We start from the raw sequence: 25,512 nt of genomic DNA on the forward strand, positions 1-25,512 counted from the left end.
TTAAATTTTGGGGATTTTTTAACTTTCTAACAATGAAACAACAGCATTGTAAACAGAGTTAATCAGAGAATGACATAGTACTCGCTACCACATCTATCCCTATTCTTCTGCTCCTCCATATATAATATATATATATATATATATATATATATATATATATATATATATATATATATATATATATATATATATATAAATATTTAATAATAAAATTTCAATATTTCAATTAGCAAGAACTCATTTAAAATTAAGTCCTTTCTAAAATTTTCTCTTATACGTTTAAAGATATATTTTTTTCATTAATGTTGATGTAAAATTTTATAATTTCGCACTAAAAGGAACTTAGAAAACTTACCTAACCTTATAACAAGTGCAATTTATTTTCGCCTAACCCAACTAAATATATATTAGATTTGTTTACAATAATTTAATACTAAACAAACACAGTGAAATGTATTTTTTTTCGTTAGGTTCAGAATGATTTTGGCGAAATTATTGCATACACAAATTTTCACTTGTCCTATATGGCAAGATGAACGTTGCTATTTAAGCCAAGATCGCAAGTTCTGCCTATTCGGCATGACATATATATATATACACACACACACGTGTGTGTGTGTGCTTTACGATTTTAATGCTTCTCATAAATACCTAAAAGTAATAAAACCACATGTATCATTTTACTCAGTTTACGAGAGAAAATTTGATCTTTATCACTGATGTGAATATATATATATATATATATATATATATATATATATATATATATATATATATATATATATATATATATATATATAATTAGCATTTCCCTTCATGCAGAGTAACCGGCATGACCTGAGACCAAAACTAGGGGTCGTCCTGGCAGATCAACTAGCATCTCCTGAAACACCGGAAGGTTTCTGAAAGCCCGTCTGAGAGTATGTTAATAGCAGTGATATACAGTACCGACGAGTTGACGAATAGGACACAAGTGCAGTAAAGTTACCAAAATATTGCACATGCGTCTTATTCATCAACCTGAGAGCCTTGACAGACCACCCAAGAGACCCCTGATAGACCAGCATCACCTGAGCGGCCACGTAATCTACCAACACTTTAATTACTACGAGGAAGTAATCTCAGAATGGGCAGGTGCTCACTAATTATGTCTCAGGTGTGTCGAGAGGGGGTATTGATGTTATTACACCCCCCTACTACCCCCACATCCACCCCCACTACCAGCACACCCCTCACCTAAAACGCTCACCCTTTTCCCCCATACTTCCACCTCCCCCATGCCCATTCCACCCCATTACCTCTCTTCATTCACCCCATGTCATCTTCTTTTCCCATGTCTACTCCCTATTCTATTATATATTCCTCCGTTGCTCCATCATGATACCCCCTGGGTATGAACAAGATACCCAGGTATTAGAAGACGGGCAAGAGTGCGTGTCTGACAGAGGGGTAAGCGTGTATGCAAAAGAAACGGGCCAGAGCGACTGCACAACAGATGGGCAAGAATGTTGATAGTGAACTAAGTTACAAACCGTTCGACTGCAGTTCAGTCATTTTACATGTATACTAACTTCCTGAATACTTTCGTACATAAAACTGGAATTAAAGTGCTATTGTATAAATACTGGGAGACACGTACCTCGTGTTAAGTATCGTGTCTAAATTATAACATCGATACGAGCACTTATCCTTGCGGGATCCTACTAGAGTTGATTGAAAACGATGTTTCCTGACATATTTGTGATTCATCGGTGTTTTTAGCTTCCACTTATGTCCTTGTATATCTGGTTTCATCGCATTATAAACAAAAGTCCGTCTTTATTCACTTCATCAATTTCCTGAATATTTTCTATGTCGTAATCATATCCACTCTTCTCTCTGTTTCGTCAGGTTCAGTTCCTTTTTATCTATACGAACCCCTCCTAGCTCTGGTATTAGTCTGGTTGTAAACCTTTGCACGTTTTTAAATTTTTGAACATTTTTAATCAGATATGGGTTCCAAGCTGTTGTTTGGAACCCATATCTAGTTTCATATAGGCTGAAAAAGTCATACAATATACTTACTCTTCCGACAATGTCTGGTGTGATGTTTGCTCCTGGATCCTTTTCTTTTGTCAACTCCAGAATTTTCTTACCTCTGTATTCCTTCAGCGTTTTTTTTCATCTCCCGTCATATAACTTCTGAAGTCACTTGTTTGGTTTCCTCTGCAACATTTGGTATCTCTCTGCTCGTATTCTCGGTTTCATCGTCTACACACACACACACTCCTATTCAGTCGTGACAAGTCATTTACACACTAAGAAAGGTCGTGGCATTAGTACTGATCCTTGGGGGATACCACATTTTTTCTAAATCCAATTTGAAACTTCCTCACGGACTTTCTCTATTGGTTTTCTGTCTTAAAAAAATATTTGATCTATGTGACTTCTACTTTTAGTGAGGAACCATGTTAATTGCTTTCTTGCAGTCCAGGAGGATGTAATATACCCATCGTTGATTTTCTTGCTATATTTCAATAATTTTGTTATAAAGCGATAGGTTGGTCTGACAGGATCTCCCATTTTTACTGACCAGACCTTCCTCTATAGCAGCTCTGTTAACCTAACAATCTCCATTACTTTGAAAAGGATGCAGGTCAGTGTGTGTGAGGATCAGAGCGTGTTGGGCGTGGCAGGCTGTGTGTACACGAGAGCATGTGGCCGTGGCAGGGAGGAAAGAGAAGATGTAGCAGCATCAGGAGTCGGACGACTTCTCAATCATCATCAACATTCCCCTCGCCGCCCGCGCCCTACACCCACCATTGTAAACACGAACCGCAGGTGCCTCCTTACACTCTCTTAACGCCCTTCACTATAATTTCCCTCTCTGCTCTTGTTGCCACCTCCCTAGTTAACGATAATATGAGTTAGGCATAAGAATTAACTGGGCATCTGCACTGTAAACTGAATTGTTTGCAATCCTAATGGCGCTAAAACTAGCTTATGACAATGAGCTTGACTCTATTATCATTGCTGATTCTATGTCATCATTGATGGCTCTTGGCTTATATAATGACTAACAACATGCTCACTGGAGAATCCAGGTATAGATACTAAAAATCCGGGAAAAAGGAATTAATGTACAATTGCTATGGATTCCATCACACACTGGATTACACCTTTATGATAAAATTGATATGTTAGCCAAGAAGAATACCTAGCAGGAGAATGTATAACATAATTTTTTGAGAGAAGTATATAGTAAAAGTTAATGTTGTAGATGAATGGTTCAGAGAACCGACATGTTGATAAATTAGACACATGTGCAACTCTTGGGTATCTTTATTGAGGAAACGTTTCGCCACACAGTGGCTTCTTCAGTCCATACCAAGGAGAATCTTGAACAGGAGGAGAATGAGGTAATCAGTCCCTCAACCTTGAGTCGATGTGGTCAGTCCATCAATCTTGAATAGAAATGCTGATGGACTGACCACTTCGACTCAAGGTTGAGGGACTAATTACCTCATTTTCCTCCTATTCTTCAAGATTCTCCTTGGTATGGACTGATGAAGCCACTGTGTGGCGAAACGTTTCCTCAATAAAGATACCCAAGAGTTGCACATGTGTCTAATTTATCAAAAAATAATGTTATAGGAATGCAGTTAGAAGTCTTGTAGATCTATAACCCACTATTATAACATGAATGTAAATATGTTTATGGAGCAATTTACAATGTGAACAGACTGATGTAGTAGTGGCCAGGCTTAGGCTTGGTTACAAGTACTTCTGGTAGTTTGGGAGACAGATGACCAAACCAAATGCAAATTATGTGGTCAAACACACATTGTCTTGAACACTGTGCTTAATTGTCCACTTATTGAGAAATACAGAGATAGTATAATAACCTTTGTCACATGTCAAGCAATCTTATTAATGAAACTGAGATACCAGATATACTAAGTATATTTCCTAAATTTGCTTGTAACAGTTAAGTAAACTGTAGATATAAATCCAACTGCCCTCTTGTTACCACTTTTGGGGCCTAATTCGCAGGCCTTTTGTGTATCCATATGCTCTTGCGCTACCGTCCACAAGATGGATATGGGTGCACAATGAACTAGCCACTTCGGTGGTAAAATCTATTCTCTCTTTAGGAGTAGACACTAACTTACGAGTCTGAGGACTCGCTGAGATCAGAACTTAATCATCATAGTCAATGAGGTAATCGACTGCGTGCAGGAAGTTCGATCTCTATTGTACTTCCTAGCTGGTACCATCTTGTGAGTCTGCCATGATTTCAGTTGGAGTCTGGAGGATCAGGGGTATGTACTGCTGCAGGCCAGGCGTCGCTGACGTATGGGTGACTCTACCGTCACATTCTTAACGGTGTCTTGACATACTATTGCCTTGAGATACCACCCCACAGTGTATACATTTTACAGACATAAAATATATACAAATGAGACTGTGTAACACTTTCTGGTCTTTTTTATTGAAATGTTCCGCCAGCCAGAGGTTTCATCAGTCCAATACGAAGAACGGTGGAAGATGAGTTTGAGTTAATCAGTCCCTTAGTCCGGCTATGCGTTCTGTCCATAAGTCTTGATGAAAGTACAACATATGCACAGAGGGTATTGCAGACAGGTGAGGTCAAGCAGCTGGAGGCAGAAGCAGGTTAGGTAAGTGTTGAATTCCCTGTATCAAGATCCCAAGATGTTCCTGTGTGACAGGTATAATATAAAGGGTTTCGAAAGCCGGAGAATGATGAATTCGACACTTGTGCAACATATGTCTCTAGTAAATAAACGCATATGCTGTACTTTTATCACGACTGATGGGCTGAACACCTCAGACTGAGGGACCGATTGCCTCAAACTCTTCATCTTCTACCGTTCTTCTGTACTGGACAGAGGAACCTACTGGCTAGTGAAACTTTTCCAAAATAAAGATTCCTAAGTGTTGAACAAATCTCTCATTCATCAACTTATCGATTTTCTAAATGTTTTTATAACATGTACACTGAACAGCTCCTCAAACCTGACTGATTAGTTGATGTTTTCTGTGAAAAGTCTGTTTGAGTTGTTTTTCTTGGTCATGGCAAAAGCTCTCCCTTCACACGGTGATATCCGGGTTCGATTCCCGGCGAGGGTTGAAACATTAGACGTGTTTCCTTATACCGGTTGTCTGTGTTCACCTATCAGTAAGTTGGGTACCTGGGTGTTAGTCGACTGGTGTGGGTCGCATCCTGGGACAAAATTGACCTAATTTGTCCGAAATGCTCTGCTTAACAAGGGGTTTTCTATATAGTAATATGTCATTGATGTCAGCTAGGACTATATACCTTGTACATGTACTTGTAGAAACAGATGTATATTTAATGTGAGTACAACACAGCAGTAACAACCTGGTTGATCAGGCCCTGGACAAGGATTGAACCGCGGGGTCGTTGACCCCCCGGAGCGCCCTCCAGGTCGACTCAAGCTAGCTGGGTGGGGCGGTATTTGTCTCACCCAGACACGACTAACGTGAGGTCGTCAGTAGAACTTTGTGCCACTCTGGAGGGAACATTTGACCAGTACATAGACGCTGGATAAGATGGGATTGCTCTTGTGGAATGCAGGTGCCGAAGTCTTGGTGTCAAATTTTCGTTATTCAAAATAGTCTTGTCTTATGTGGGAAAATAACTGTTAAGGGTGTCAAATTATGTAGGCTGTTTGTGTATTTTCGTGAAGTTGTGACGTCACTGGTAGATGGCGCAGTGTTGCCAGCCGCATCTTGGGTCTAGCATACGAAATAACGTAATAGCAATGATAAGATATCCATGGGGAGAGCCAAAGGGGTCATATAGCCTAAGAATAATAAAAATTGTACTAGAGCCTTTTAATTGAATACATACCCACCGACCATAATATAATTTATAATGCACAAATAATTCGTAGTTCCTTCAGTGTGGGTGTACAGTGTCGTACATAGGAGAAAGAAACTTAGGACGACGTTTCGTTCCGACTTGCGCTATTAACTAGCCACACATCAGCACAGGAAAGTAAGGGAGCTAGTATTATATACGAGTGTGTGTCTAATTAATGCTCCAAGTCTGTCTGAAACGTCGTTACAAGTTTTCCTACGTGTGGGTTGTGTGTTGCTCCAGTCACGGTACAGTGACTATTCATCAATAATTTACAATAGTGATAACCCCACGACATCGTAGTTCACTACTGAGAGAGGCTGGACTAAAAAAAAATAGGCCTCCCCCAGGAAGCACACCTGTTCTGGAGGTCAGGTGGAAGCACATAGCTGGACTGTAATTGGATTTGAACCCCTCGTGGACGGTTGCTGACTGCCGGTGCCCCATTGTGCGAGGTGAAGGTGGATTACTGCGGATGTGGCTGGCTCCTGCTCGTTCCTGTTTGGATCTGGAGAATAAAGGAAGAGAATCAGGAGAGATTCTGGCTTGTCTGGGCGTGGTTGCTTGGTTTAAATTGAGATGTTCTGTGACTCGGGAAGAAGTAGGGGGAGGAGGGAGGTAAGAGGGCTTTGTGTATTGGTAGCTTTGTACTGAATAGTCTGAACTAGTCTAGACCTTCACCAGCATAGACAAGAACCCCCTACACCCATCTTTACACCCTCACAGCCCCACTCAACATCCTATACCCTCTCCAACCTCACCTTACTGATTCTGTCTCTTTACCAGGTGCGGGTTGCAGGTGAGTCATCAAGGCGTCCACACAACACTCGGATATTATCTTCTGACAAGCCGTGTGACCACGTGTGCTTGACCTGACTTCACCTCACCACCTTGACCCTGGCTGTCACAGCTCATGGCCTATTTGATGAGGTCATTACTGGGTGGTGGGTGTGTAGGGGGCGTTGGCTGTTGTAGGCGGGGATAGGGGGATTAGGTGGGTGAACCTAGAGGATCTGTGTTTGTTTGTATTTTAAGGCTGTAAAGTAAAAATTTCCTAACGGTACATTCTCGGTTTAAAACGCCAGTATTTGATTAGCTAGACCACAAAATTAATACATTTACTTCCTCCCCCCCCCCCTAATGTTTACTTCATAGTTAGGTTACATAAACTTAACCACTAGGCTGTTTGAAAAAATACACCGCCATACGTCTGGCACAGAGGTGTCGAAGAAAAATAGGAAACGTTCAATTTTTTGTATTTCTTCCGGCGTGAGACTGGTCTGTTCCTGTAGGTTACATCAGTGTAGGATGGGCGTCAGAGGCGTATGTACTGTTTGGACTGAAGTGTACTGTTTTTATTGCGGCATGTGTATTTACTGGATCCTGGCAGCATGGTAATAGTTTGGTAACATTACAGTAACCTGGTCACACATGGGATGAGTGGGCACTGCTCGGTGCTGTTTTGATAATGTTATATTCACTCGGAGGATAAGAGGCACTGCCTTCCTGGTGGCATTTTCACTCGTATTAGTGACACCTACAGACAAATAATCATACTAAAAAGCACTAAACCTACAAGGGCCATGTGGCCGACAAATAAAACTTCTGTACTTTCTGGATAGACGTTTCCCGATAACCTCCAGTTCTCTGAATTGAGACTGAATACCTTCCATTCCCCCCCCCCCACGTGCGCTGTATAATCCTACGGGTTTAGCGCTCCCCCATGATAACTGCATAATCCCGATAACTCCTCTAAACATGGGAACAATCCTATTTTTCTGTACCAAGAAATAAAGGTTTGACAGGATGAGAATTAGTTCCGTATCTTGAGTTTACCTGGAGAGAGTTCCGGGGGTCAACGCCCCCGCGGCCCGGTCTCTGACCAAGCCTCTTGAACAACTAAAATAAAACGCACTTAGGGAGAGCAACCAACATGGCTACCTACCCAACGTTACCTACTTGCCTAACCCACCCACCTACTTGCCTAACCTTCCTACCTAAAGTCAATCTTTGTCTTGGACAGAAAAGATCTCAGAGTTGCGATTTGACTGGTCCAGGATGGATAGCAAGTCCGACGTAAGTTTCCCCTCCAACGTGTAATTAGACGACTTAATCTTTGGTAATCGATACCACCAGCGTTTGCACGTGAGTAAACACAAGGTTAGAAGTATCACGGTCGCTTTTATACAATTTCTCCTAAATTTTGACCTCTTGAGGGCACAGCAGTGTCTGGTATCGCGGTTTCTTCCATTCCTGCAGTTTACCCCTAAGATTTTTTTAGTCTCGTACAACCCTTACTGAAGCTTCCCTCCCTCTGGAGGTTCCTTGACGCCAGTGAGGGAGTTTTCTACAAAGAATTACACCTATCCCATTATTCGGATTGAACTTGATTGCTTTCCCTTTTCCCAGGCGCTGTACGACTCCTCCGAGCTTAGCGCTGTTCAAGTGTACTGCGGTTAATGGCTAACGGCTAGACCCACACGAGTACAGCACTTTACATTAAAATAACGGTCCAGTCTCCTATTCCAAAATCCATTCTTATTCTGTCTCTCCGGTAGGCAGCGCACACTGTCCGTGGTTCAATCTCCGTTACAACGCAGAAATCATCTCCGGCGTCGTCACAGCTCTCTTGTCCTTTATCTGACCACCTCACCGACTGCTCCCACCTTTGACCCAAACGCCCTTTGATCATAATTTGTTTTTGCCAGCATGTGATATACACTTTGATTATATTTTCCCTTTAGCGCACATTATTACCCTTAGTCTGCCATACTTATTCTTCCATACTCTTGACCCTAAATGGTTAGGCAAGGGTGGAAACATTGGGCACGTTTTCTTACACCTGATGCAGGGAAACTTGCACATGTATTACATGTAATTTCTTGCCGAATAGGTAAAACTTGATATTTTGGCTTGGAGCAACTTTTCTTGCCTAATAAGGTAAGCGAAAATTTGTGTATGTAATGATTTCTAAAAACCATTCTGAACATAACCTACGCACTGATATTCCGTACCATCGGCTATTTGTTCGTACTTCGCTGCATTATTCTTTTTGATTATAATAATTCGCTGCATTACACAGCAGCCCGTATCCACTTGCTCCGCTGCTCTCTATTTACCTTCCCTTCCCTTCTCGCTGAGGGACCCACCTTTCATCCTGACTCTCATTGACTTTTTGACAACAACTGACTGACTTCACAAATTCTGATACCTTCAGCCTTTTCTACTTCAATCTCTTGCTACCCTCTACCCCGTACTATCCCCTACCCCTCTGTTTTCTGTAACCACCTGATCATCCCTCCTCCCTTCTGCCGCCCAATACCCTCTCTTCCTTCCCTACCCTGCAGCGCTGTATAGCCCTTGTGGCTTAGCGCTTCTTTTTTATTATAATCAACATAACCAAAAAAAAAAAAAAATCACGAATTATTATAAACTTAGCCCAATCGAACAAAATACATTTTTTTTTCGTAATGTTCAGAATGATTTTTGAGATCTTTGCATACACAAATTTTCACTTCCCTTATTCGGTAAGAAGAGTTGCTGTTTTGGCCAAAACAGTAAGTTTTACATGACTTAAGAAATCGTAATGACACGATTGCAAATAAACCATACCCCCGGCCGGGATTGAACCCGCGGTCATAGTCTCAAAACTCCAGCCCGTCGCGCTAGCCACTAGACCAGCTAGCCACAATAAGAAATATACCTAGTTGGATGAATCTTATTGTGGCTAGCTGGTCTAGTGGCTAGCGCGACGGGCTGGAGTTTTGAGACTATGACCGCGGGTTCAATCCCGGCCGGGGGTATGGTTCAGTAAGTTTTACCTATTGTGCATGACATTTTAGTGTAAAGTACATGAAATACCCAAATGAGAACTTATGGTAAATTGAAAGTGAGAAAAATGAAGCATTGTGGAAAAATCGATAAATTATGGAAAAAACGAAATTTTTTGGGAAAAACGAAACATTGTGGAAAAAACGATAAATTATGGGAAAAACGATACATTGTGGAAAAAACGAAACATTTTGGAAAAATCGATAAATTATGGGAAAAACGATACATTGTAGAAAAATCGATAAATTATGGGAAAAACGAAACATTGTGGAAAAATCGATAAATTATGGGAAAAACGATACATTGTGGAAAAAACGATAAATTATGGGAAAAACGAAACATTGTGGAAAAATCGATAAATTATGGGAAAAACGAAACATTGTGGAAAAATCGATAAATTATGGGAAAAACGATAAATTATGGGAAAAACGATACATTGTGGAAAAATCGATAAATTATGGGAAAAACGATACATTGTGGAAAAAACGATAAATTATGGGAAAAACGAAACATTGTGGAAAAATCGATAAATTATGGGAAAAACGATACATTGTGGAAAAATCGATAAATTATGGGAAAAACGATACATTGTGAAAAAAACGATAAATTATGGGAAAAACGAAACATTGTGGAAAAAACGATAAATTATGGGAAAAACGATACATTGTGGAAAAAACGAAACATTGTGGAAAAATCGATAAATTATGGGAAAAACGATACATTGTGGAAAAATCGATAAATTATGGGAAAAACGATACATTGTGGAAAAAACGATAAATTATGGGAAAAACGAAACATTGTGGAAAAATCGATAAATTATGGGAAAAACGATACATTGTGGAAAAAAACGAAACATTGTGGAAAAATCGATAAATTATGGGAAAAACGATACATTGTGGAAAAAACGATAAATTATGGGAAAAACGATACATTGTGGAAAAAACGATAAATTATGGGAAAAACGAAACATTGTGGAAAAAACGATAAATTATGGGAAAAACGATACATTGTGGAAAAAACGATAAATTATGGGAAAAACGATACATTGTGGAAAAAACGAAACATTGTGGAAAAATCGATAAATTATGGGAAAAACGATACATTGTGGAAAAAACGATAAATTATGGGAAAAACGATACATTGTGGAAAAAACGATAAATTATGGGAAAAACGATACATTGTGGAAAAAACGATAAATTATGGGAAAAACGATACATTGTGGAAAAAACGAAACATTGTGGAAAAATCGATAAATTATGGGAAAAACGATACATTTTGGAAAAAACGATAAATTATGGGAAAAACGAAACATTGTGGAAAAATCGATAAATTATGGGAAAAACGATACATTTTGGAAAAATCGATAAATTATGGGAAAAACGATACATTTTGGAAAAAACGATAAATTATGGGAAAAACGAAACATTGTGGAAAAATCGATAAATTATGGGAAAAACGATACATTGTGGAAACATTGTGGAAAAAACGATAAATTATGGGAAAAACGATACATTGTGGAAAAAACGATAAATTATGGGAAAAACGATACATTGTGGAAAAAACGATACATTGTGGAAAAATCGATAAATTATGGGAAAAACGATACATTGTGGAAAAAACGATAAATTATGGGAAAAACGATACATTGTGGAAAAATCGATAAATTATGGGAAAAACGATACATTGTGGAAAAATCGATAAATTATGGGAAAAACGATACATTGTGGAAAAAACGATAAATTATGGGAAAAACGATACATTGTGGAAAAAACGAAACATTGTGGAAAAATCGATAAATTATGGGAAAAACGATACATTGTGGAAAAAACGATAAATTATGGGAAAAACGATACATTGTGGAAAAAACGATAAATTATGGGAAAAACGAAACATTGTGGAAAAAACGATAAATTATGGGAAAAACGAAACATTGTGGAGAAATCGATAAAATATGGGAAAAACGAAACATTGTGGAAAAAACGATAAATTATGGGAAAAACGAAACATTGTGGAAAAAACGATAAATTATGGGAAAAACGAAACATTGTGGAAAAAACGATAAATTACAGGAAGACGAAAAATTTACCATACAGCACTGTATAGACTATACAGATATGCATATAACTCAATAGCAACAATGCGACTAGCCAAGGAGTCAAACTCATTCTGCTTAGGCCTGCCTCACTGTGGGCGAAAACTCATGAATCCTTAATCCACGGGACCACACAATCTGTGTGGTCCCGTGGATTAAGGCGTCGTGTGTTTTCGCCCACCATGAGGTAGGCCAAAGTAGCAAGAGAACGACTCCTTGGCTAGTCGCAGTGTTAAGATTATATATCTTAACACTGTATAGGCCGTATGGCCTATACAAATATAAAAAAAAAATCCTCTTCGATCATATCCTGCGACCTTGTCTTGACTTCTGGTTCAGTTAAGACCATTTAAAACACTGGAGCATAAGCGTCAGCATTATCAAAGAAAGCACAAAACCGACATCAGCATTAATACCGGCCTCATCCAGTGTATCAGGAAATGAGCCAATAATGCCTCTGTCTCTGGGACACAATAATAAGCAAGTCTGATTAGGTGGATAGGTGAAGAAAAACATTTAGAATAAACAGTATTGCACATAAACTTGAGAAGGCTTGTATATCAAAGTATTTTATAGACCTGAGAAAAATATATATATATTAATCAATTATAATCGCAGGTAGGCACTAAACCCGTAGGATTATAGAGCGCATGTGGGGTGGGGGGATGGAAGGCATTCAGGCTCAATTCAGGGAACTGGAGCACAGATCCAATTCCCTAGATCAAGAGCCCCTCACCAGCGTCAAGGGGTTCATTAATACCAGAAAGCTTGGATATCAAAGTATTCTGTATAGACCTGAGAACGCTTTCATAACTTTTTTTATGCCCGAGATAATTTGCCCATAGATTTTTTTTCTATAAAAGTTTTGTTCAAGAATGAAGCGAATCAAGTGAAACCATCACTAGCCTGGCAAAACCTTGGCAATGGATGCCGAGAAGAGGTTAAAAAAAAAAGATGGGCTGATACACGGATATTTATTTACAAAACGTTTCGGTCCTCCTAAGAAAACGTATCGAAAAGTTCTGTAAATAAACCTGTCCTAATGTTTGAAACCATGCTGACTTTCATGCCTTTTTTTTTTTTTTTTTTTTTTTTTAACATCCTAGAAGCATCAAATATATTTAAGATTGTGTCGTAACATTTGTAGAAGCTCCAGTTAGAATGGTGAGAAAATAATGTGAAAGAATAAAAGTATTTCTATTTCTTTCTTGTCTTACAGAAACTGTCACACCTGCAAAACATTTTTTTTTTTTTGAAACACTACTTTCACTGTTTTTCTTCTTCATACTGCTATCTTTGCTCGCTATTGTGTGTGTGGGGGGGGGGGAGGAGACAGCAAGCGTGGCCACAACCTGAGCATTATTAACCGAAGATTACCTGAGCATCACCCGGAGATGAGGGACAACACACACAAACACACGCTGGATGCTGAGACAAATCTCAGGGGAAGATCTGCTGAGTTATGCTGGACTTGTGACATTGACCCGTGATGCGTGTCCGCCCCCTTTCCTTGCGTTCCACTCCCTCGCTAACCCCAACACCACTCACTCTCTCCCTCGCTTTCCACACGCTAATGACCCCTTTCAATCCTATTTTTCTCCACTTTCTGCAGTTTCACACTGCATCTAGCATAACACAGCGAATAGTTGTTAAAATGCAAGCTAAAACACTGGGAATTCAAAATGACGAGATGGTGAGAAAAAGCCTAAAACGAGTGGGAAAAATATACGTGTTAGTGGTCGCAAGCGGCACACGACAGCTGGGCAACGCCGCGCGCCCATCACCACTTTTTACTCCAGCCAGTTTTTTTTTCTTTTACTCCATCCTCTGCCTCTCTAATTCGCTCGTTTGAAATACGAGCTAGCTTTCCACTTCCTGATGCAGTAAAACTCACGGAGGGTGGAGAGAGTAGAGATTCAACACCGTGTTAGTCCCAGAGAGTGGGACAGACATGTTAGTGAAGCAGTTACCAGAAAGAGTGAAGCATTATGAGAATAGCCTTATAAATCTGATAAGGTTGTGGATGGGAGCAAGTTCGTGTTAAGCAGAGGCTACAACACAGGTGCCGCGAAGGGTGGGGGTGGAGGGGGAAGAATGGTAAGTGGAGAGAGAGGAGATGCTGATGGTGGGGAGGCGAGACAAGAGAGGATTCTCCTCAAGGAGAGAGAAAAAGCGGGAAGAGATGTTCATTACAAAAAATAGTGACTCGCAGTCAAAGTGTGAGAGATGGTGAGATATCTAACATATAGAGGAAGAGAGATTGGTATTTTGGGAAGAAAGAGAATACCAAGAGGAGGGTGACAGTAACAGTCATGAGCGGTGGAGAATTTTGACGAAAATGATAAAGTGGGGAAATTAAAGATACATATGGAGAGCATTGAACACACGTAACAGCAACAATAGCAGAAGAGGAAGCAACAAAGGTAGCAACAGCAGAGTCAGCAAAAGAGGCAGCTACAGTACCAACTGTAACAGAAGTAACAGCAGCAGCAATAACAATAACAGCAGAGGCAGCAAAAGGTGCGGCAGAAGCAGTATAGGCAGCAACAGTGGTAGAGACAGCAACGGCCACAACGGGGGAAAAGCAGCATCATCAGCGGAAGGCAACATAAGAAGAGCCGCCGCTGACAAGAAAAATGTTCGTTCTGGAATGAGCCAGAGTGACGCTGGAGGCGGCCAACACCGAGTTGCCAGAGAAAACGTGGAAGAAACTGAAAGTCAAAGACCTGACGGGACTTCAAAACAGCTCACGACCAGTGAAAAATTTTACCCTGAATAACAAGAAAGTCGAAAGATTGAAAACCGGGCAGATGTAAACTGCGTAATAGAAGAACAAACGTTCTGAAAAAAAATTGAAGGAATGAAGTAGAATGTCTAGTGGTGGTGGTAAGCCTAGAGGGGAGGAGGAGGTCGAAACATGGCAGTGACCAGGGGGTGAACCTCGCACGTAGCAGATTATTAATGTCTTGTTGGAAGCTGGCAGGTGTCATGATGATGCTGCTGCTGCTGCCTCCTTCCTTTCGCTATTCTTCCTTCGTATCGTCATTGCCTTGTCTATCATCGCTTGTCACCATACTTCCCTAAACTTTCCCCTCTTCTTCTCTTGCTTCCCTCCTAGTGTCACCACCTCCCTTACCTCTCTCTCTCATCACCTTCCCTCCCTCCCTACTCTTCTATACAAAGAGGTACAAATACAAACGTACACAAAGGAAATTATAAGCAATATCTTCATGTACGAATGTGGTTGGTTATTTACGAATGCCTTACAGCCGTGCAAGCAAATCTATATATTTACCAGTTAAATATATAAACGTTTTGTTTCATTGACATGGAATCCAGATTTGTGTCATCTCTGATGATTCTAAATACTTGTAATAAGTCAATACTCAATGCTCGCCTGGAAAAACTGAATTGATTTCTCATAAGCTTTACTTCTTGTCCGCTCATAGTCACTCGGCGCTGGACACCCTACATTGAAAGGTTCGTGAAGGGCTCTTGATCTCACCATCAAAACTGATTACCTCCCATTCCCAGGGGATTTGTGCCTGTATGGGTTTTGAGTTTCCTCATGAAATTAATAAATATAATTAATATGTGCTAGACGTACCTTAAACAATATATGTTTTACCTGGATCGAAACTCCTTTGGTAAAACAATGAAGTCCATATTGTAGCCTATATTTTTCGGGTGTTTTTACAAATTCCGTGAAATGGTTTTAAATAATAGCAATAAATTAATGTAAAGTATATTTATTTGCTTTCATTAAATCTTTCCTTTTCGTTTATTGTATCTAGTAGGTATTTATATTTAACTCTGATTTTTCTGTAATTTATTCGCTCAATTTATTGAAATTTCTCAGATTATATACAGTTGTTGGCTTAACTGTTGTAACGTTGTTCCCTCGTTATACATCATGGGTGAATTTCGAAACTGTACGGTATAACCCACAATCGATGTCGTATATTTATATTAAAACAGAACCGGTCCCAAGACTGACCCCTACGGCGGGGCTGCATTTGTTGTTGCTACCACCTCGCTGGTATTCTACTGGGATTCTACAATATTAAATGTTTTGAATCCTGTCACTAAAAATTTATGACAATGATTCTAACTCCTTATATTATCATTGCATGCACTTAACTCCCATCAATATGCTCACTGGAAACGACAATTATAGTTATTAAAAAAATCCAGAGAAAGGAACCAAGGTACAATTCTTATAGATTCCACCACACATGGAATCACTCCTACATGATTTAGCTGATAAATTAAGAAAAAAAGATTCCTTATAGGAAGAAGTTGAACGTAACCTTGGGCTGTGTGTGTGTCAGGTATTTAGAAGTAAATGAATCTCAAATGTTACAGTAATGTGGTTAGAAGCCTGAGTATATTTATAACTTACTATGATAATACGAATATAATAAGCATATTGATGGAACTTGTAAACAAACTGAAGCTATAATAGCCTTAGCTTAGTTATAAGTAATGCTGGTAGTTTGGTATACACACAAGCTGAGAAAAGTAAATACGAAGTATTTGGTCATTTTCTTGCACACACTGCTTGAATATTCACTTATTGGGGAATATTCAAACATCAATGGTCGCATAAGAGAGCAAATATCCTAAATTTACTTGTACTTGATTTAATAAAATCTGTAAATATATATCCAGATGTACTAGTAAGCAGTTTTGGGTCTAATTCCATGACATTTTGTGAGATACCATACATAAGATGGATACAAGGCCTACTTTCCTACCTGAAGGGTGTTCTGGGGGTCACCGCCCCCGCGGCCCGGTCCATGACCAGGCCTTGGTGCACAATTAACAGGCCCTTCGACAGGAAAATCTAATGTATTTTCAGCTATCTCGTTACCCAAAGAGGTTGCTGGAAACCTCATAATGTGAGGTTTCTCCCTTGAGCTGAGCCCAACCTAAGCGAGCCCAACCTAAGCGAGCCCAACCTAAGCGAGCCCAACATAAGCGAACCCAACCCAAACCAATAACACCCAACCCAACCGAGCTTCAATTGAAGAAAATATTTGTAAGCTTGCAGAAAGCATTAGGAAATTGACATAGGGAATGTGTTAAACAGAGACTAAGATGTCATGACTGGCTTTATTCCTCTCTTCCTGTTTCCTCTCCCTCTATCCCTTCTTCTGTTTTACTACCACCTTTCCCCTCCTCCTATCCCTTCTTCCTTCATTATATCTCCCTCCACTCGTCTGCCCACCCATTTTACACTCCACCTCCCAGCCCATCCTAGCAACCCACCCCACCCATTTTACACTCCACCTCCCAGCCCATCCTAGCAACCCACCCTATAACCATGCCCACCCAGGTCACTCCCTATCCCAGCCCACTCCACTAGTCCAGGGGCCCGCCCCACCCAGCACCAGCAACCCCCTCCCAAAAGCCAATGCCCGCCTCTTCCCCCTGGCCATACCCATTACAACTAACTTCCACAAACCCCCACACCCACCCCCAGATATCCCACACACTCGTACCACCCATCAACACACCACCCACCTACACCCCCCCACCCAGCACAACCAAGGCGGGTACCAACAGCCTGATCGACCTGGCCAGCAAATAGGAAGCCTGGTCTGAAACGGGGCAGCGGGAGCAGCACACTGCTGGTGTATCTAATTATTAAAAAAAAAAAAACCTCCACCCACCTAACCCACGTACCAAACCACCCACCCACCCAAGAACCCACCCAGCAGGCTCGTAGCCTTCAAGGTCATTCAGGGTTAATGATTCAAACACCAAAACATTCGCTTTTTTCCAGTCTTCTGCTTTTTTTGTTCTGTTTTTCTTTTGACAGTTCGGTTTTTACACAGCTATACAGTGTTTTACAGTGCTTTACTTTAATGAGGCACTGTTTTAGCACTGTTATGCTCTATTGCAATGTTTTAGTGTTTTAGTATAACGTTGCAGTGTTGCAACTTTGCATTACTTGTGTTGCAATGTTGCATTGTATATGCCACAAGTCTGAATTGTGTATTGTAATGTTGCATTGTTGCAACATAGCACTGTTTTGTGTCGCAATGTTGCATTTTGTCGCAATGTTGCATTTTGTGTTGTAATGCTGTGTTTCTCAACAATGCATTGAGTGTTGCGATATTGCATTGTTTTTGTACTGCAAACATTGCATTGTGTGTTGCAATATATCGTTGTGTTGCAATGTTGCACTATTTAGTGTAGGGACTTCCATCGGTATAACCGATAGTTTCTCCCCCCCCCACACACACACTATTTCAGCAACACCCACTGGTACGACTCGGTTAGTTAATATCTGCTTGCTTCCTTCTCTTTCTCTCTCGTTAGCTGGTGAAGACCAGGTGTTACACAGGGGACAGGTGTTATTCTTGCTTCATGGGTGACAGGTGGAAAGTGAGACAGGTGGGGTGTGGAGGAGCCAGTAGGTAGGCAGAATGGCAAGACAAGTAGGGAGGGAAGTAAGCAAGAACCCACGCAGGCAGTAAGGCACGAAAGCAGGAACGTAGGTAGGTAGGCATGAAGCCAGGTAAACAGGTTACGTAGTTAGGAATTTAGACAGACAGGAAGGCAGGGGTAGGTAGGTAGATAAACAGGGTTAGTAAGATGGGGTAGATATGTAGGTAGGGATGGTAGGTAAGACAGGGTATGTGGGTAGGGATGGTAGGATAGGTAGGTACGCTAATAGGGTGGGTAGGTAGGTAAGATGAGGTATGAGGGAGCCTCATGGTGGGTCTTGTTGCCTGGAGTAGTACTGTGATGGGCAGACATTAACCCGAGGTTGACCTTGATTGTCAGAGTTACAGCTGCTTGTACGAGGGAGAGAGAGAGAGAGGGAAGGCAAAAAGAGGAGAAAAAAATAGAGAAGGGAGTGGGGAAGAGAGGATTAGAAAGAAAAGATGAAAGAGGTCAAAAGTGAGGGAAGGATAGGAGGGATAGAATGGGATAAAGGGAGATAACAAAGAAACGGAAGGAAAAGATTGAGTAGAAGAGAAGAGAGGCTGCGAAAGGGGAAGAACGGAGGGTGGGATGATAAAAATGAAGGAAACGAAAAGACGGAGGAAGGGTGAGAGGAAGGATGAGTTGGACAACAAATTTCTCGACAACAGACCTGAATTGTCAGAGTCCGGAATGTTGTTTACCAGGGGAAGAGCACTAAACCCGCAAGGGTCACACAACACCGGGGGGGGGGATGGAAAGTAATCAAGCTTCACGTTAGGAAGCGGAGGGGGGGGGGAGTTGTGTGTTTGGCTGGCTCCAATTCTTCGGATCAAGAACCCTTCAACGGCATTAAAACACCTCGCTTCCCCTTCCATTCCTGGAAGACGAGGGGGAATGGAGAGGTGTTGTGAGGGGAAGGGGAAACCAGGGAACAAAATAAGGCTGTGGAGCGCACAGCGCTCATAAAAACGACGCAGAACAATCAGAAACAATGCAGAGCAATCAGAATAAAGCAATCAGAAAGTGGCACAGAATCAGAAAAAATGTAGAGCAATGAGTACCTATGGAATCAAATGCGGTGTAGAGCAATCAGAAACGGTGCAGATCAATCAGAAGTGACGAAAAGCCATCAGAAAACAGAGCAGAACAATTAGGAACGTTGCAACGAGAACAAGTACAGATCAAATGGAAAACAATATAGAGGAATCAGATCAGTACAGATCAATCAGAAGACGGCTTAGAGCAATCAGAAAACGGTGTGGCACAAGTAGAAAACGTTAAAGAGAACGTAGGAAACGACACAGAGCACACAGAATACAGACTGGAATAAGCAGAAAACGGGGCACTGAAGCAATCTTATATCCAATAGAAGTTAATGCAGGAATTATGGCACAAAGGCCGGTGGATTAAGAATGTTAAGGATGTGATTAAATGGCCCCATGCTCAAGACATTACAAGGCCTCCAATGGAAATAAAGTTACGTGGACTTTTTGGGGGTTGTCCTAGGTAATTTAAACACATGTTACTGTGTATGATAATTTGTGTAACTATTTATGTGTATCTGTACCTAAATAAACACATTCTTTCGAACGTCGCATATTTTCGTTCCCATATCAACTCTCTCAAACGTCGTATATTTACGTTCACTGCTAATTCCTACACTAAGTCTGACATGCGCTCTGCTCCCACCCAGAGGATCAGATGTGTTTAATCCTTTCTTACGTAATGTTTGTCCTTCGCTGTATGCGAATTCGGTATTATGCGTTGTCTTATTAACGTCTGTAATTCCGTATAGGCGAGATTATAGTCACACACAGTTTGATTCGTAAAGCGATTCTTGTTATACAGAAATAAGTCCCTATTTATATCACCTTTTCTCAAATGAGAACTTCCTGTTTTATCAAGATTAAGACGCCCAGAAGCCATGATTTGTTTTTCTACCATTGTGTAAATAGAATAGTATGCTATCTATCACTATTTGGGATTTGAAGATAATAGTTGTATTCTGACTACCAGCTGACTTTTAGGGATTGATTGAAGGTAGTGCAGCTGTAGTGATCTTGGGACACGTGTGTAGCATGAAACCAGGGACGCCTTGATTGGCTACGAATGTCGCCTCTTAACGTTCTTCTGTGATTAAGACTGAAGTGAATAACACGACTGGCGGATGTTACCTCTGATTCCAGTAGTCCAGTACGAGAGTATGACTAGGCTGCAATAAATCCTATTTTTTTTTCACTTTATTTGGTCATCTTAGATTAAAAGTACATAATATTATGTGTATTTCATTGCTAATGTGTGCCCTCGTGGCAAATGTGTAAAATATAATAATGTTTATTACTGACTGTGAAAATATAAACTTAATTTTTTTAAATACTGGGTTTGAATCGTGCCAACCCTGGATTCCAGCCCTGCTAGGTTTGGGTTCTAAGGGGTCAAGCCCCCTGCCACTCCTGGATTCTAGCCCTTTGTAGGCGTAGATTGTAGCCCTGCCAGACTTGCATCCCCAACGAACCCAATCGATTCATCTTGGAAGGGGGAGTCCACGAGAGGTGGAAGGGTGAAGGTGGAGTCTACAGAAGGTAGACGCGAGCAGGTGGGAGCCCACAGTAGGTAGAGGTAAGGTGGGGGTCCATCTGGTTAGAAACACAACCTGGCAGTAATATAAGAGAGAATATAACGGGTATTGAAGTTCAAGGTTAAGGGATGGTAAGATAACATCATTAGGTAGTGAGGAGAGGAAGGCAAGGGATGGTTGGGTAGTGTTGGAGATAGTAATGGGGGGTAATGTTGGGGAAGGTTTTTAGCATTATAATTCCTAAGAGATTCGTGGTAGCCTCCCTTAAAGGGAACGGTGTTTAGCGCTGTTTCAGAGTTGTGAAGGATAAAGCCGCCAGAGGCGAGTTTGAGATTGTGGGGATGTCAGCTGAGGGGTGAATTTGAGGCTGTGGGGGCAGTGGGGAGGGAAAAAAGAATTTGCAAAAACTCTTTGTGGCATTGGATCCATAGAAAACGGAGATGTCAGAACTCGCTGAGACAACGTTTTCACTCGGTGTAGAGTTTTTATCAAATCAAGATTTGATAAAGCTCTACTCGGAGCGAAACTTTGTCCCAGTGAAAGTTTCTTTTTCATCTTTGCTTGATAGTGAGAGAGTGGGGAGAAAGCTGTCTTAGCTGTGAAGGAGCAAGGTGTGTTAGCTGTGAGAGGTCGGGGGGTGGGGGGGTGGGGGAGGTGTGTTGGCTGTGAGAGTCGGGGTTAAGGCGAGTTAACTGAAAGTGCCTTTGAGGGTGTGAGGTGAAGTGTGTCTATGGTAAGATGACTGCAGATGAAGCAATCAGTGGCCCTGACTTTAAAGATCTGATATGGGGAAAAAACTTATTTTTATACCACTGAATTTACAGCTTAAGAGCTGTTATCCTACCTCAGCTCATTGCTAAGCCCAGCCCTATCTTAGGTGTATCACCTTTCCCCAGGATGTCAGTGACTGCAGTCATTGGCATCCTAGGGATGCCACACTAAACCCAACATCTCAGTGTTGAGTTTAATGTCGAGTTACATTACGTCTCTCTCTGGAGGTGAGGCTGAGAAACAATTGGCGATTTTAAAATTATGTACCCACACTTTCTACTGAAATCTCACAACAGTCAGCTAACACCTAGGTACCTGTGACTTGCCTGTGACCTGCTTCGAAATTTTGTGCCTACTCTTGCGGCAAGGCCCGGAGCCAGGCCTCTCCGTTGAGTGACTGCTCCACCAGACTTTTGCTATTGGCGGCCCGCCAACTGGCATATATACTGTGTATCACAGCCTGGTTGATCTGGCACACGGCGGAGGTAGTGGTTCGGTTTCCTGTCGAATACTTCCATTCTTATTCCGGCAACATTTCTTGTATCTGCTGCCAGCAGGCTGGAGAGTCGAAGCTTAAGGGTTAAGTAAAGTTCGTCAGGAAACAGGACAAGTGTTTCCTGACGCTGGTCTAAGCTTAATCATAGAGCTTTTTTTTAACATAAATAAATGTTTGAGGCTAAGAACAGTTACATAACAGCTCATTTTAAAGGCCAGACCTGTTTACAGTATACTAATTCCCCATTCCCCAGGATGCGACCTACAATAGTCGAATAACACCCGGGTACCTACTTACTGCTAGGTGAACAAGGGTAACAGGTGTAAAGAAACATGTTCAACGTTTTTCGCCCGTATCGGGGGATCGAACCACGGACACTCAACATGCAAAAAGAGTGCGTTGTCAACTGAGCAACGGAACACCCTGCTTTTCACTAGGTCTGCTTCACACTTTCTCCCAAATATCTCACTCTAGTACGCTGTTATAAAAGTGTGCAGGTTTGAGACCAGGTCCTCTAGTATCTTTCACGTTAGGTAATATATTGTGATAACGTTTCGCTCTCCAAGATTCTGACAGAGCTCCTGGAAAGCGAAACGTTGCTACAATAAAATATTGCATTAGTTGCACTTCTGTCTTTTTACCTAACATATTGTCGGTAATTCTACTAACATTATTACAGTATCTTTCATGTAGCTATTATCTCTATCGCCTTCAACCCAGAGAGTACATTCCAATTTCTTTGAGGCATAGGCATCCGCAACAGTTTTAATGCTGTGTTGTCTATGCTGTATTTTTTTCGGGTCTGCCGAGGGATCCTCCTGTTGCGAGAGTACATTCAGTCGACTGAGTCTAGCACCGACACGGTAGCAGTCACCAGTGACCCACTGAAGGAATATCAGCATCCCAGAGCCCTTACGAGTGTCCTCAGACAACAGTGTTAACGTGTCAAGTCACTGACAGTGCTGAAACTGTCGCACACCAAATGATGCTTGTGTAGATTTAGGAATCACGTTGAGAAAAAAAAAACTTAAAAGTATTAAAACGAGAATAGATTGTAGCCGGTACCACTGAATGGCTCATCTTATGACCGAGACCAATGTCGGGTGATTTTCCCCCACCCCGTGACAAAAACCAACAATAACAGCAACAATCTGTAGCTTGCAACATTCACGTCTGACTCATGTCGCGGTGTTCGCCTCACGACCCTCCCCTGCATTCATCCGGTTATCTTTAAGTCTTGTGTTTAACTTTTTATCCCATGTATGAATTCTCTTTTAATGAGTATCCGCTTTTTACTTAATACGCTTATCTCTTTGTTGTTCTCTTCATACCTTGTGTCTGCGTGCCAGTAATTACCATTCTTAACCAGGGACATCTAAGCACTCCAATTGAACACGGACACGTACCACTTCTGGTTAAATTACTGAGGACACAGCCCTGGAGGATGTAATAGTAGTTACTAGAGAGGATCTTGTAAGTCCTCATCGAGTGCACATTATTTTCTCTACAACCCCTCCATTATTTTGTATATGTGCTTCATTGAGCACAATGTATTTGGGTTATGTAAAAAAAAGATTACAAAAACAAAATACACGTTAAGCTCCTCTTAGGGCGAGCAGGAGGATATAAAAGGAGTCTCCCTTCTGGCGATCCAGGCGAAGCGCTGGAAGGGAAAGGTGGCAACAAAATTGTATCTGTATGATAAGCCTGGAAACAAATTCATTTTAGAAGCCTTGAAGCTCTCTATTTTTTTTTTTTCGAGGTTCCTGAATCATCGATCCAGTTGCAGTTACTTTGCTTATCCAGGTCTATATAGTTAGGCTTATCTGCTACCCTTTGATCACAATCACCCATGTGACAAACAGTACTAGTAGGCTGAGACACAGTAGGCTGATTACATCGTCTTCACATCTATACTGTTTCTGCTGCCTCTGTAATCGATAGAAGAAACCTACTGTGTAGGCGAAACATTTCAGAATAAAGGTACATAACTGTTGCACATGTGTCTTAATTATCATCATGACAAACTGAAGAGTATGTAGCTGTCAGCTAAATTACATATGCATGCTATGTCCCATATCAGCTGTCTGCCGTTGTGCCAGGGCGGTAGGCAAGATTATTAGGCTTGCCACGACTCTATACTTATCCTATGCCAGTGGCTATTCTTCGTCCATGAACCTTTAATCTCTTAACTTCTACATAAACACAACATTGCCTAATCATCTCTTTAAATTGAAAAGAAAGTGATGTTTTTCTAGTTTAGTTGCTTTAAAATTAGGGGTTGTAACCCTAAGAGATGTAAATCTCGCCTCGTACTTACAATTACCTATCGCCTCAGCATGTTGCTTGGAGGTGTTAAGAAGCTGGTTTCCAGCATGTCACTGCACTGTAGTCCAGAAGGGTGTCCAGAGGTGTACTTGCCGAGCTGTACTCGCCAAGTTGTACTCACAAAGCTGTACTCCCAAAATTGTATACACAGAGCTGTACTTGCAAAACTGTGATTATAGTGTCAGTTACCTGCTCCAAGCCTAGTTTTCTGACCACCATTTGGCCGGGATTACTGGGACCTTCCTGGCCTCTTCAGACTGGTTGACATTTGCTTCCACTAGCCCCTTATCCAATTCATACTACTTCCCTATTATTTTGAGGCTGAAAACATCTTCTCTTATGACTCTTCTGTGTTTCTAATTTCAATCTACACCCTTTTACCCTCTGTGCCTCTCATTTCCCAGTCCGCCCATAAACACAATGTCGATTCTTCTAAGCATTCCTGGACGTTGTAATCAAGCCTTCTCTGGTCCTGTTTTCTTACTCAAGAGTGGTAAATTCAGTTCCTTAAGATTACTTCACATTCCAAGCCCCTCGGCTTTGAGATCCGTCTCGCTGAATCCTCAGTTTACATTTGCCTACTTTTCCCGTTATACCAAACGACTTTTTTCTATATGCTATCACTATGATTGCTTTTGTCAAATTCCCTCACGAAATCCGTGTAGACCGCATCTGTAATTTATAGTTTCTTCCACAGCTTCCGTAATCGCGTCGCTATGGTTGAGCAGCTATCTTTTCCTCACTAAATCAATGTTGCTATGGGTTACAAAGGTCATGTTATTCAACGAAGTTTGCAGTTTGGCGTGTCGTTACTCTCAGAGATTTTAAGGATGTGTGATGTTAGTGCCGATAAAATCCAATGCTAAACACCATTTGGAGGAAACTAAAGAACAATAACACGAGGGAAAAACAAACAAAACCAAGAATATTAATACAATAACCGAAGCAAGAACCCGACAAAAGAAAAAAAACTGAAAAAATATGATAAACAGGGAGAAATCAATGAAAAAAAGAAAGCGAAGGGTATAAAATATTTATAAAATAAAGAACTGACGTTACGACAACGAAATGGACCCAAACGAACCCAAGTCTCG

At 41.1% G+C, this 25,512-nt stretch overlaps 1 protein-coding gene across 4 annotated transcripts in view; it reads right to left on the minus strand.

The window, feature by feature from the left end:
* Nucleotides 1-5,860: 5,860 nt before the first annotated feature.
* LOC138853758 (uncharacterized) overlaps nucleotides 5,861-25,512 on the minus strand; it is a 269,343-nt gene continuing 249,691 nt past the window's right edge. For all 4 annotated transcript variants that reach the window (XM_070092300.1, XM_070092298.1, XM_070092297.1 and 1 more), the window contains one exon: nucleotides 5,861-6,392. In XM_070092300.1, coding sequence (XP_069948401.1) covers nucleotides 6,149-6,392 — 244 coding nt within the window. In that variant the 3' untranslated portion in view covers nucleotides 5,861-6,148. The remainder of the gene's footprint in view (nucleotides 6,393-25,512) is intronic.

The sequence above is a fragment of the Cherax quadricarinatus genome, chromosome 39 (genome assembly GCF_038502225.1).
Source record: "Cherax quadricarinatus isolate ZL_2023a chromosome 39, ASM3850222v1, whole genome shotgun sequence".
Taxonomy (NCBI): Eukaryota; Metazoa; Arthropoda; class Malacostraca; order Decapoda; family Parastacidae; genus Cherax; species Cherax quadricarinatus.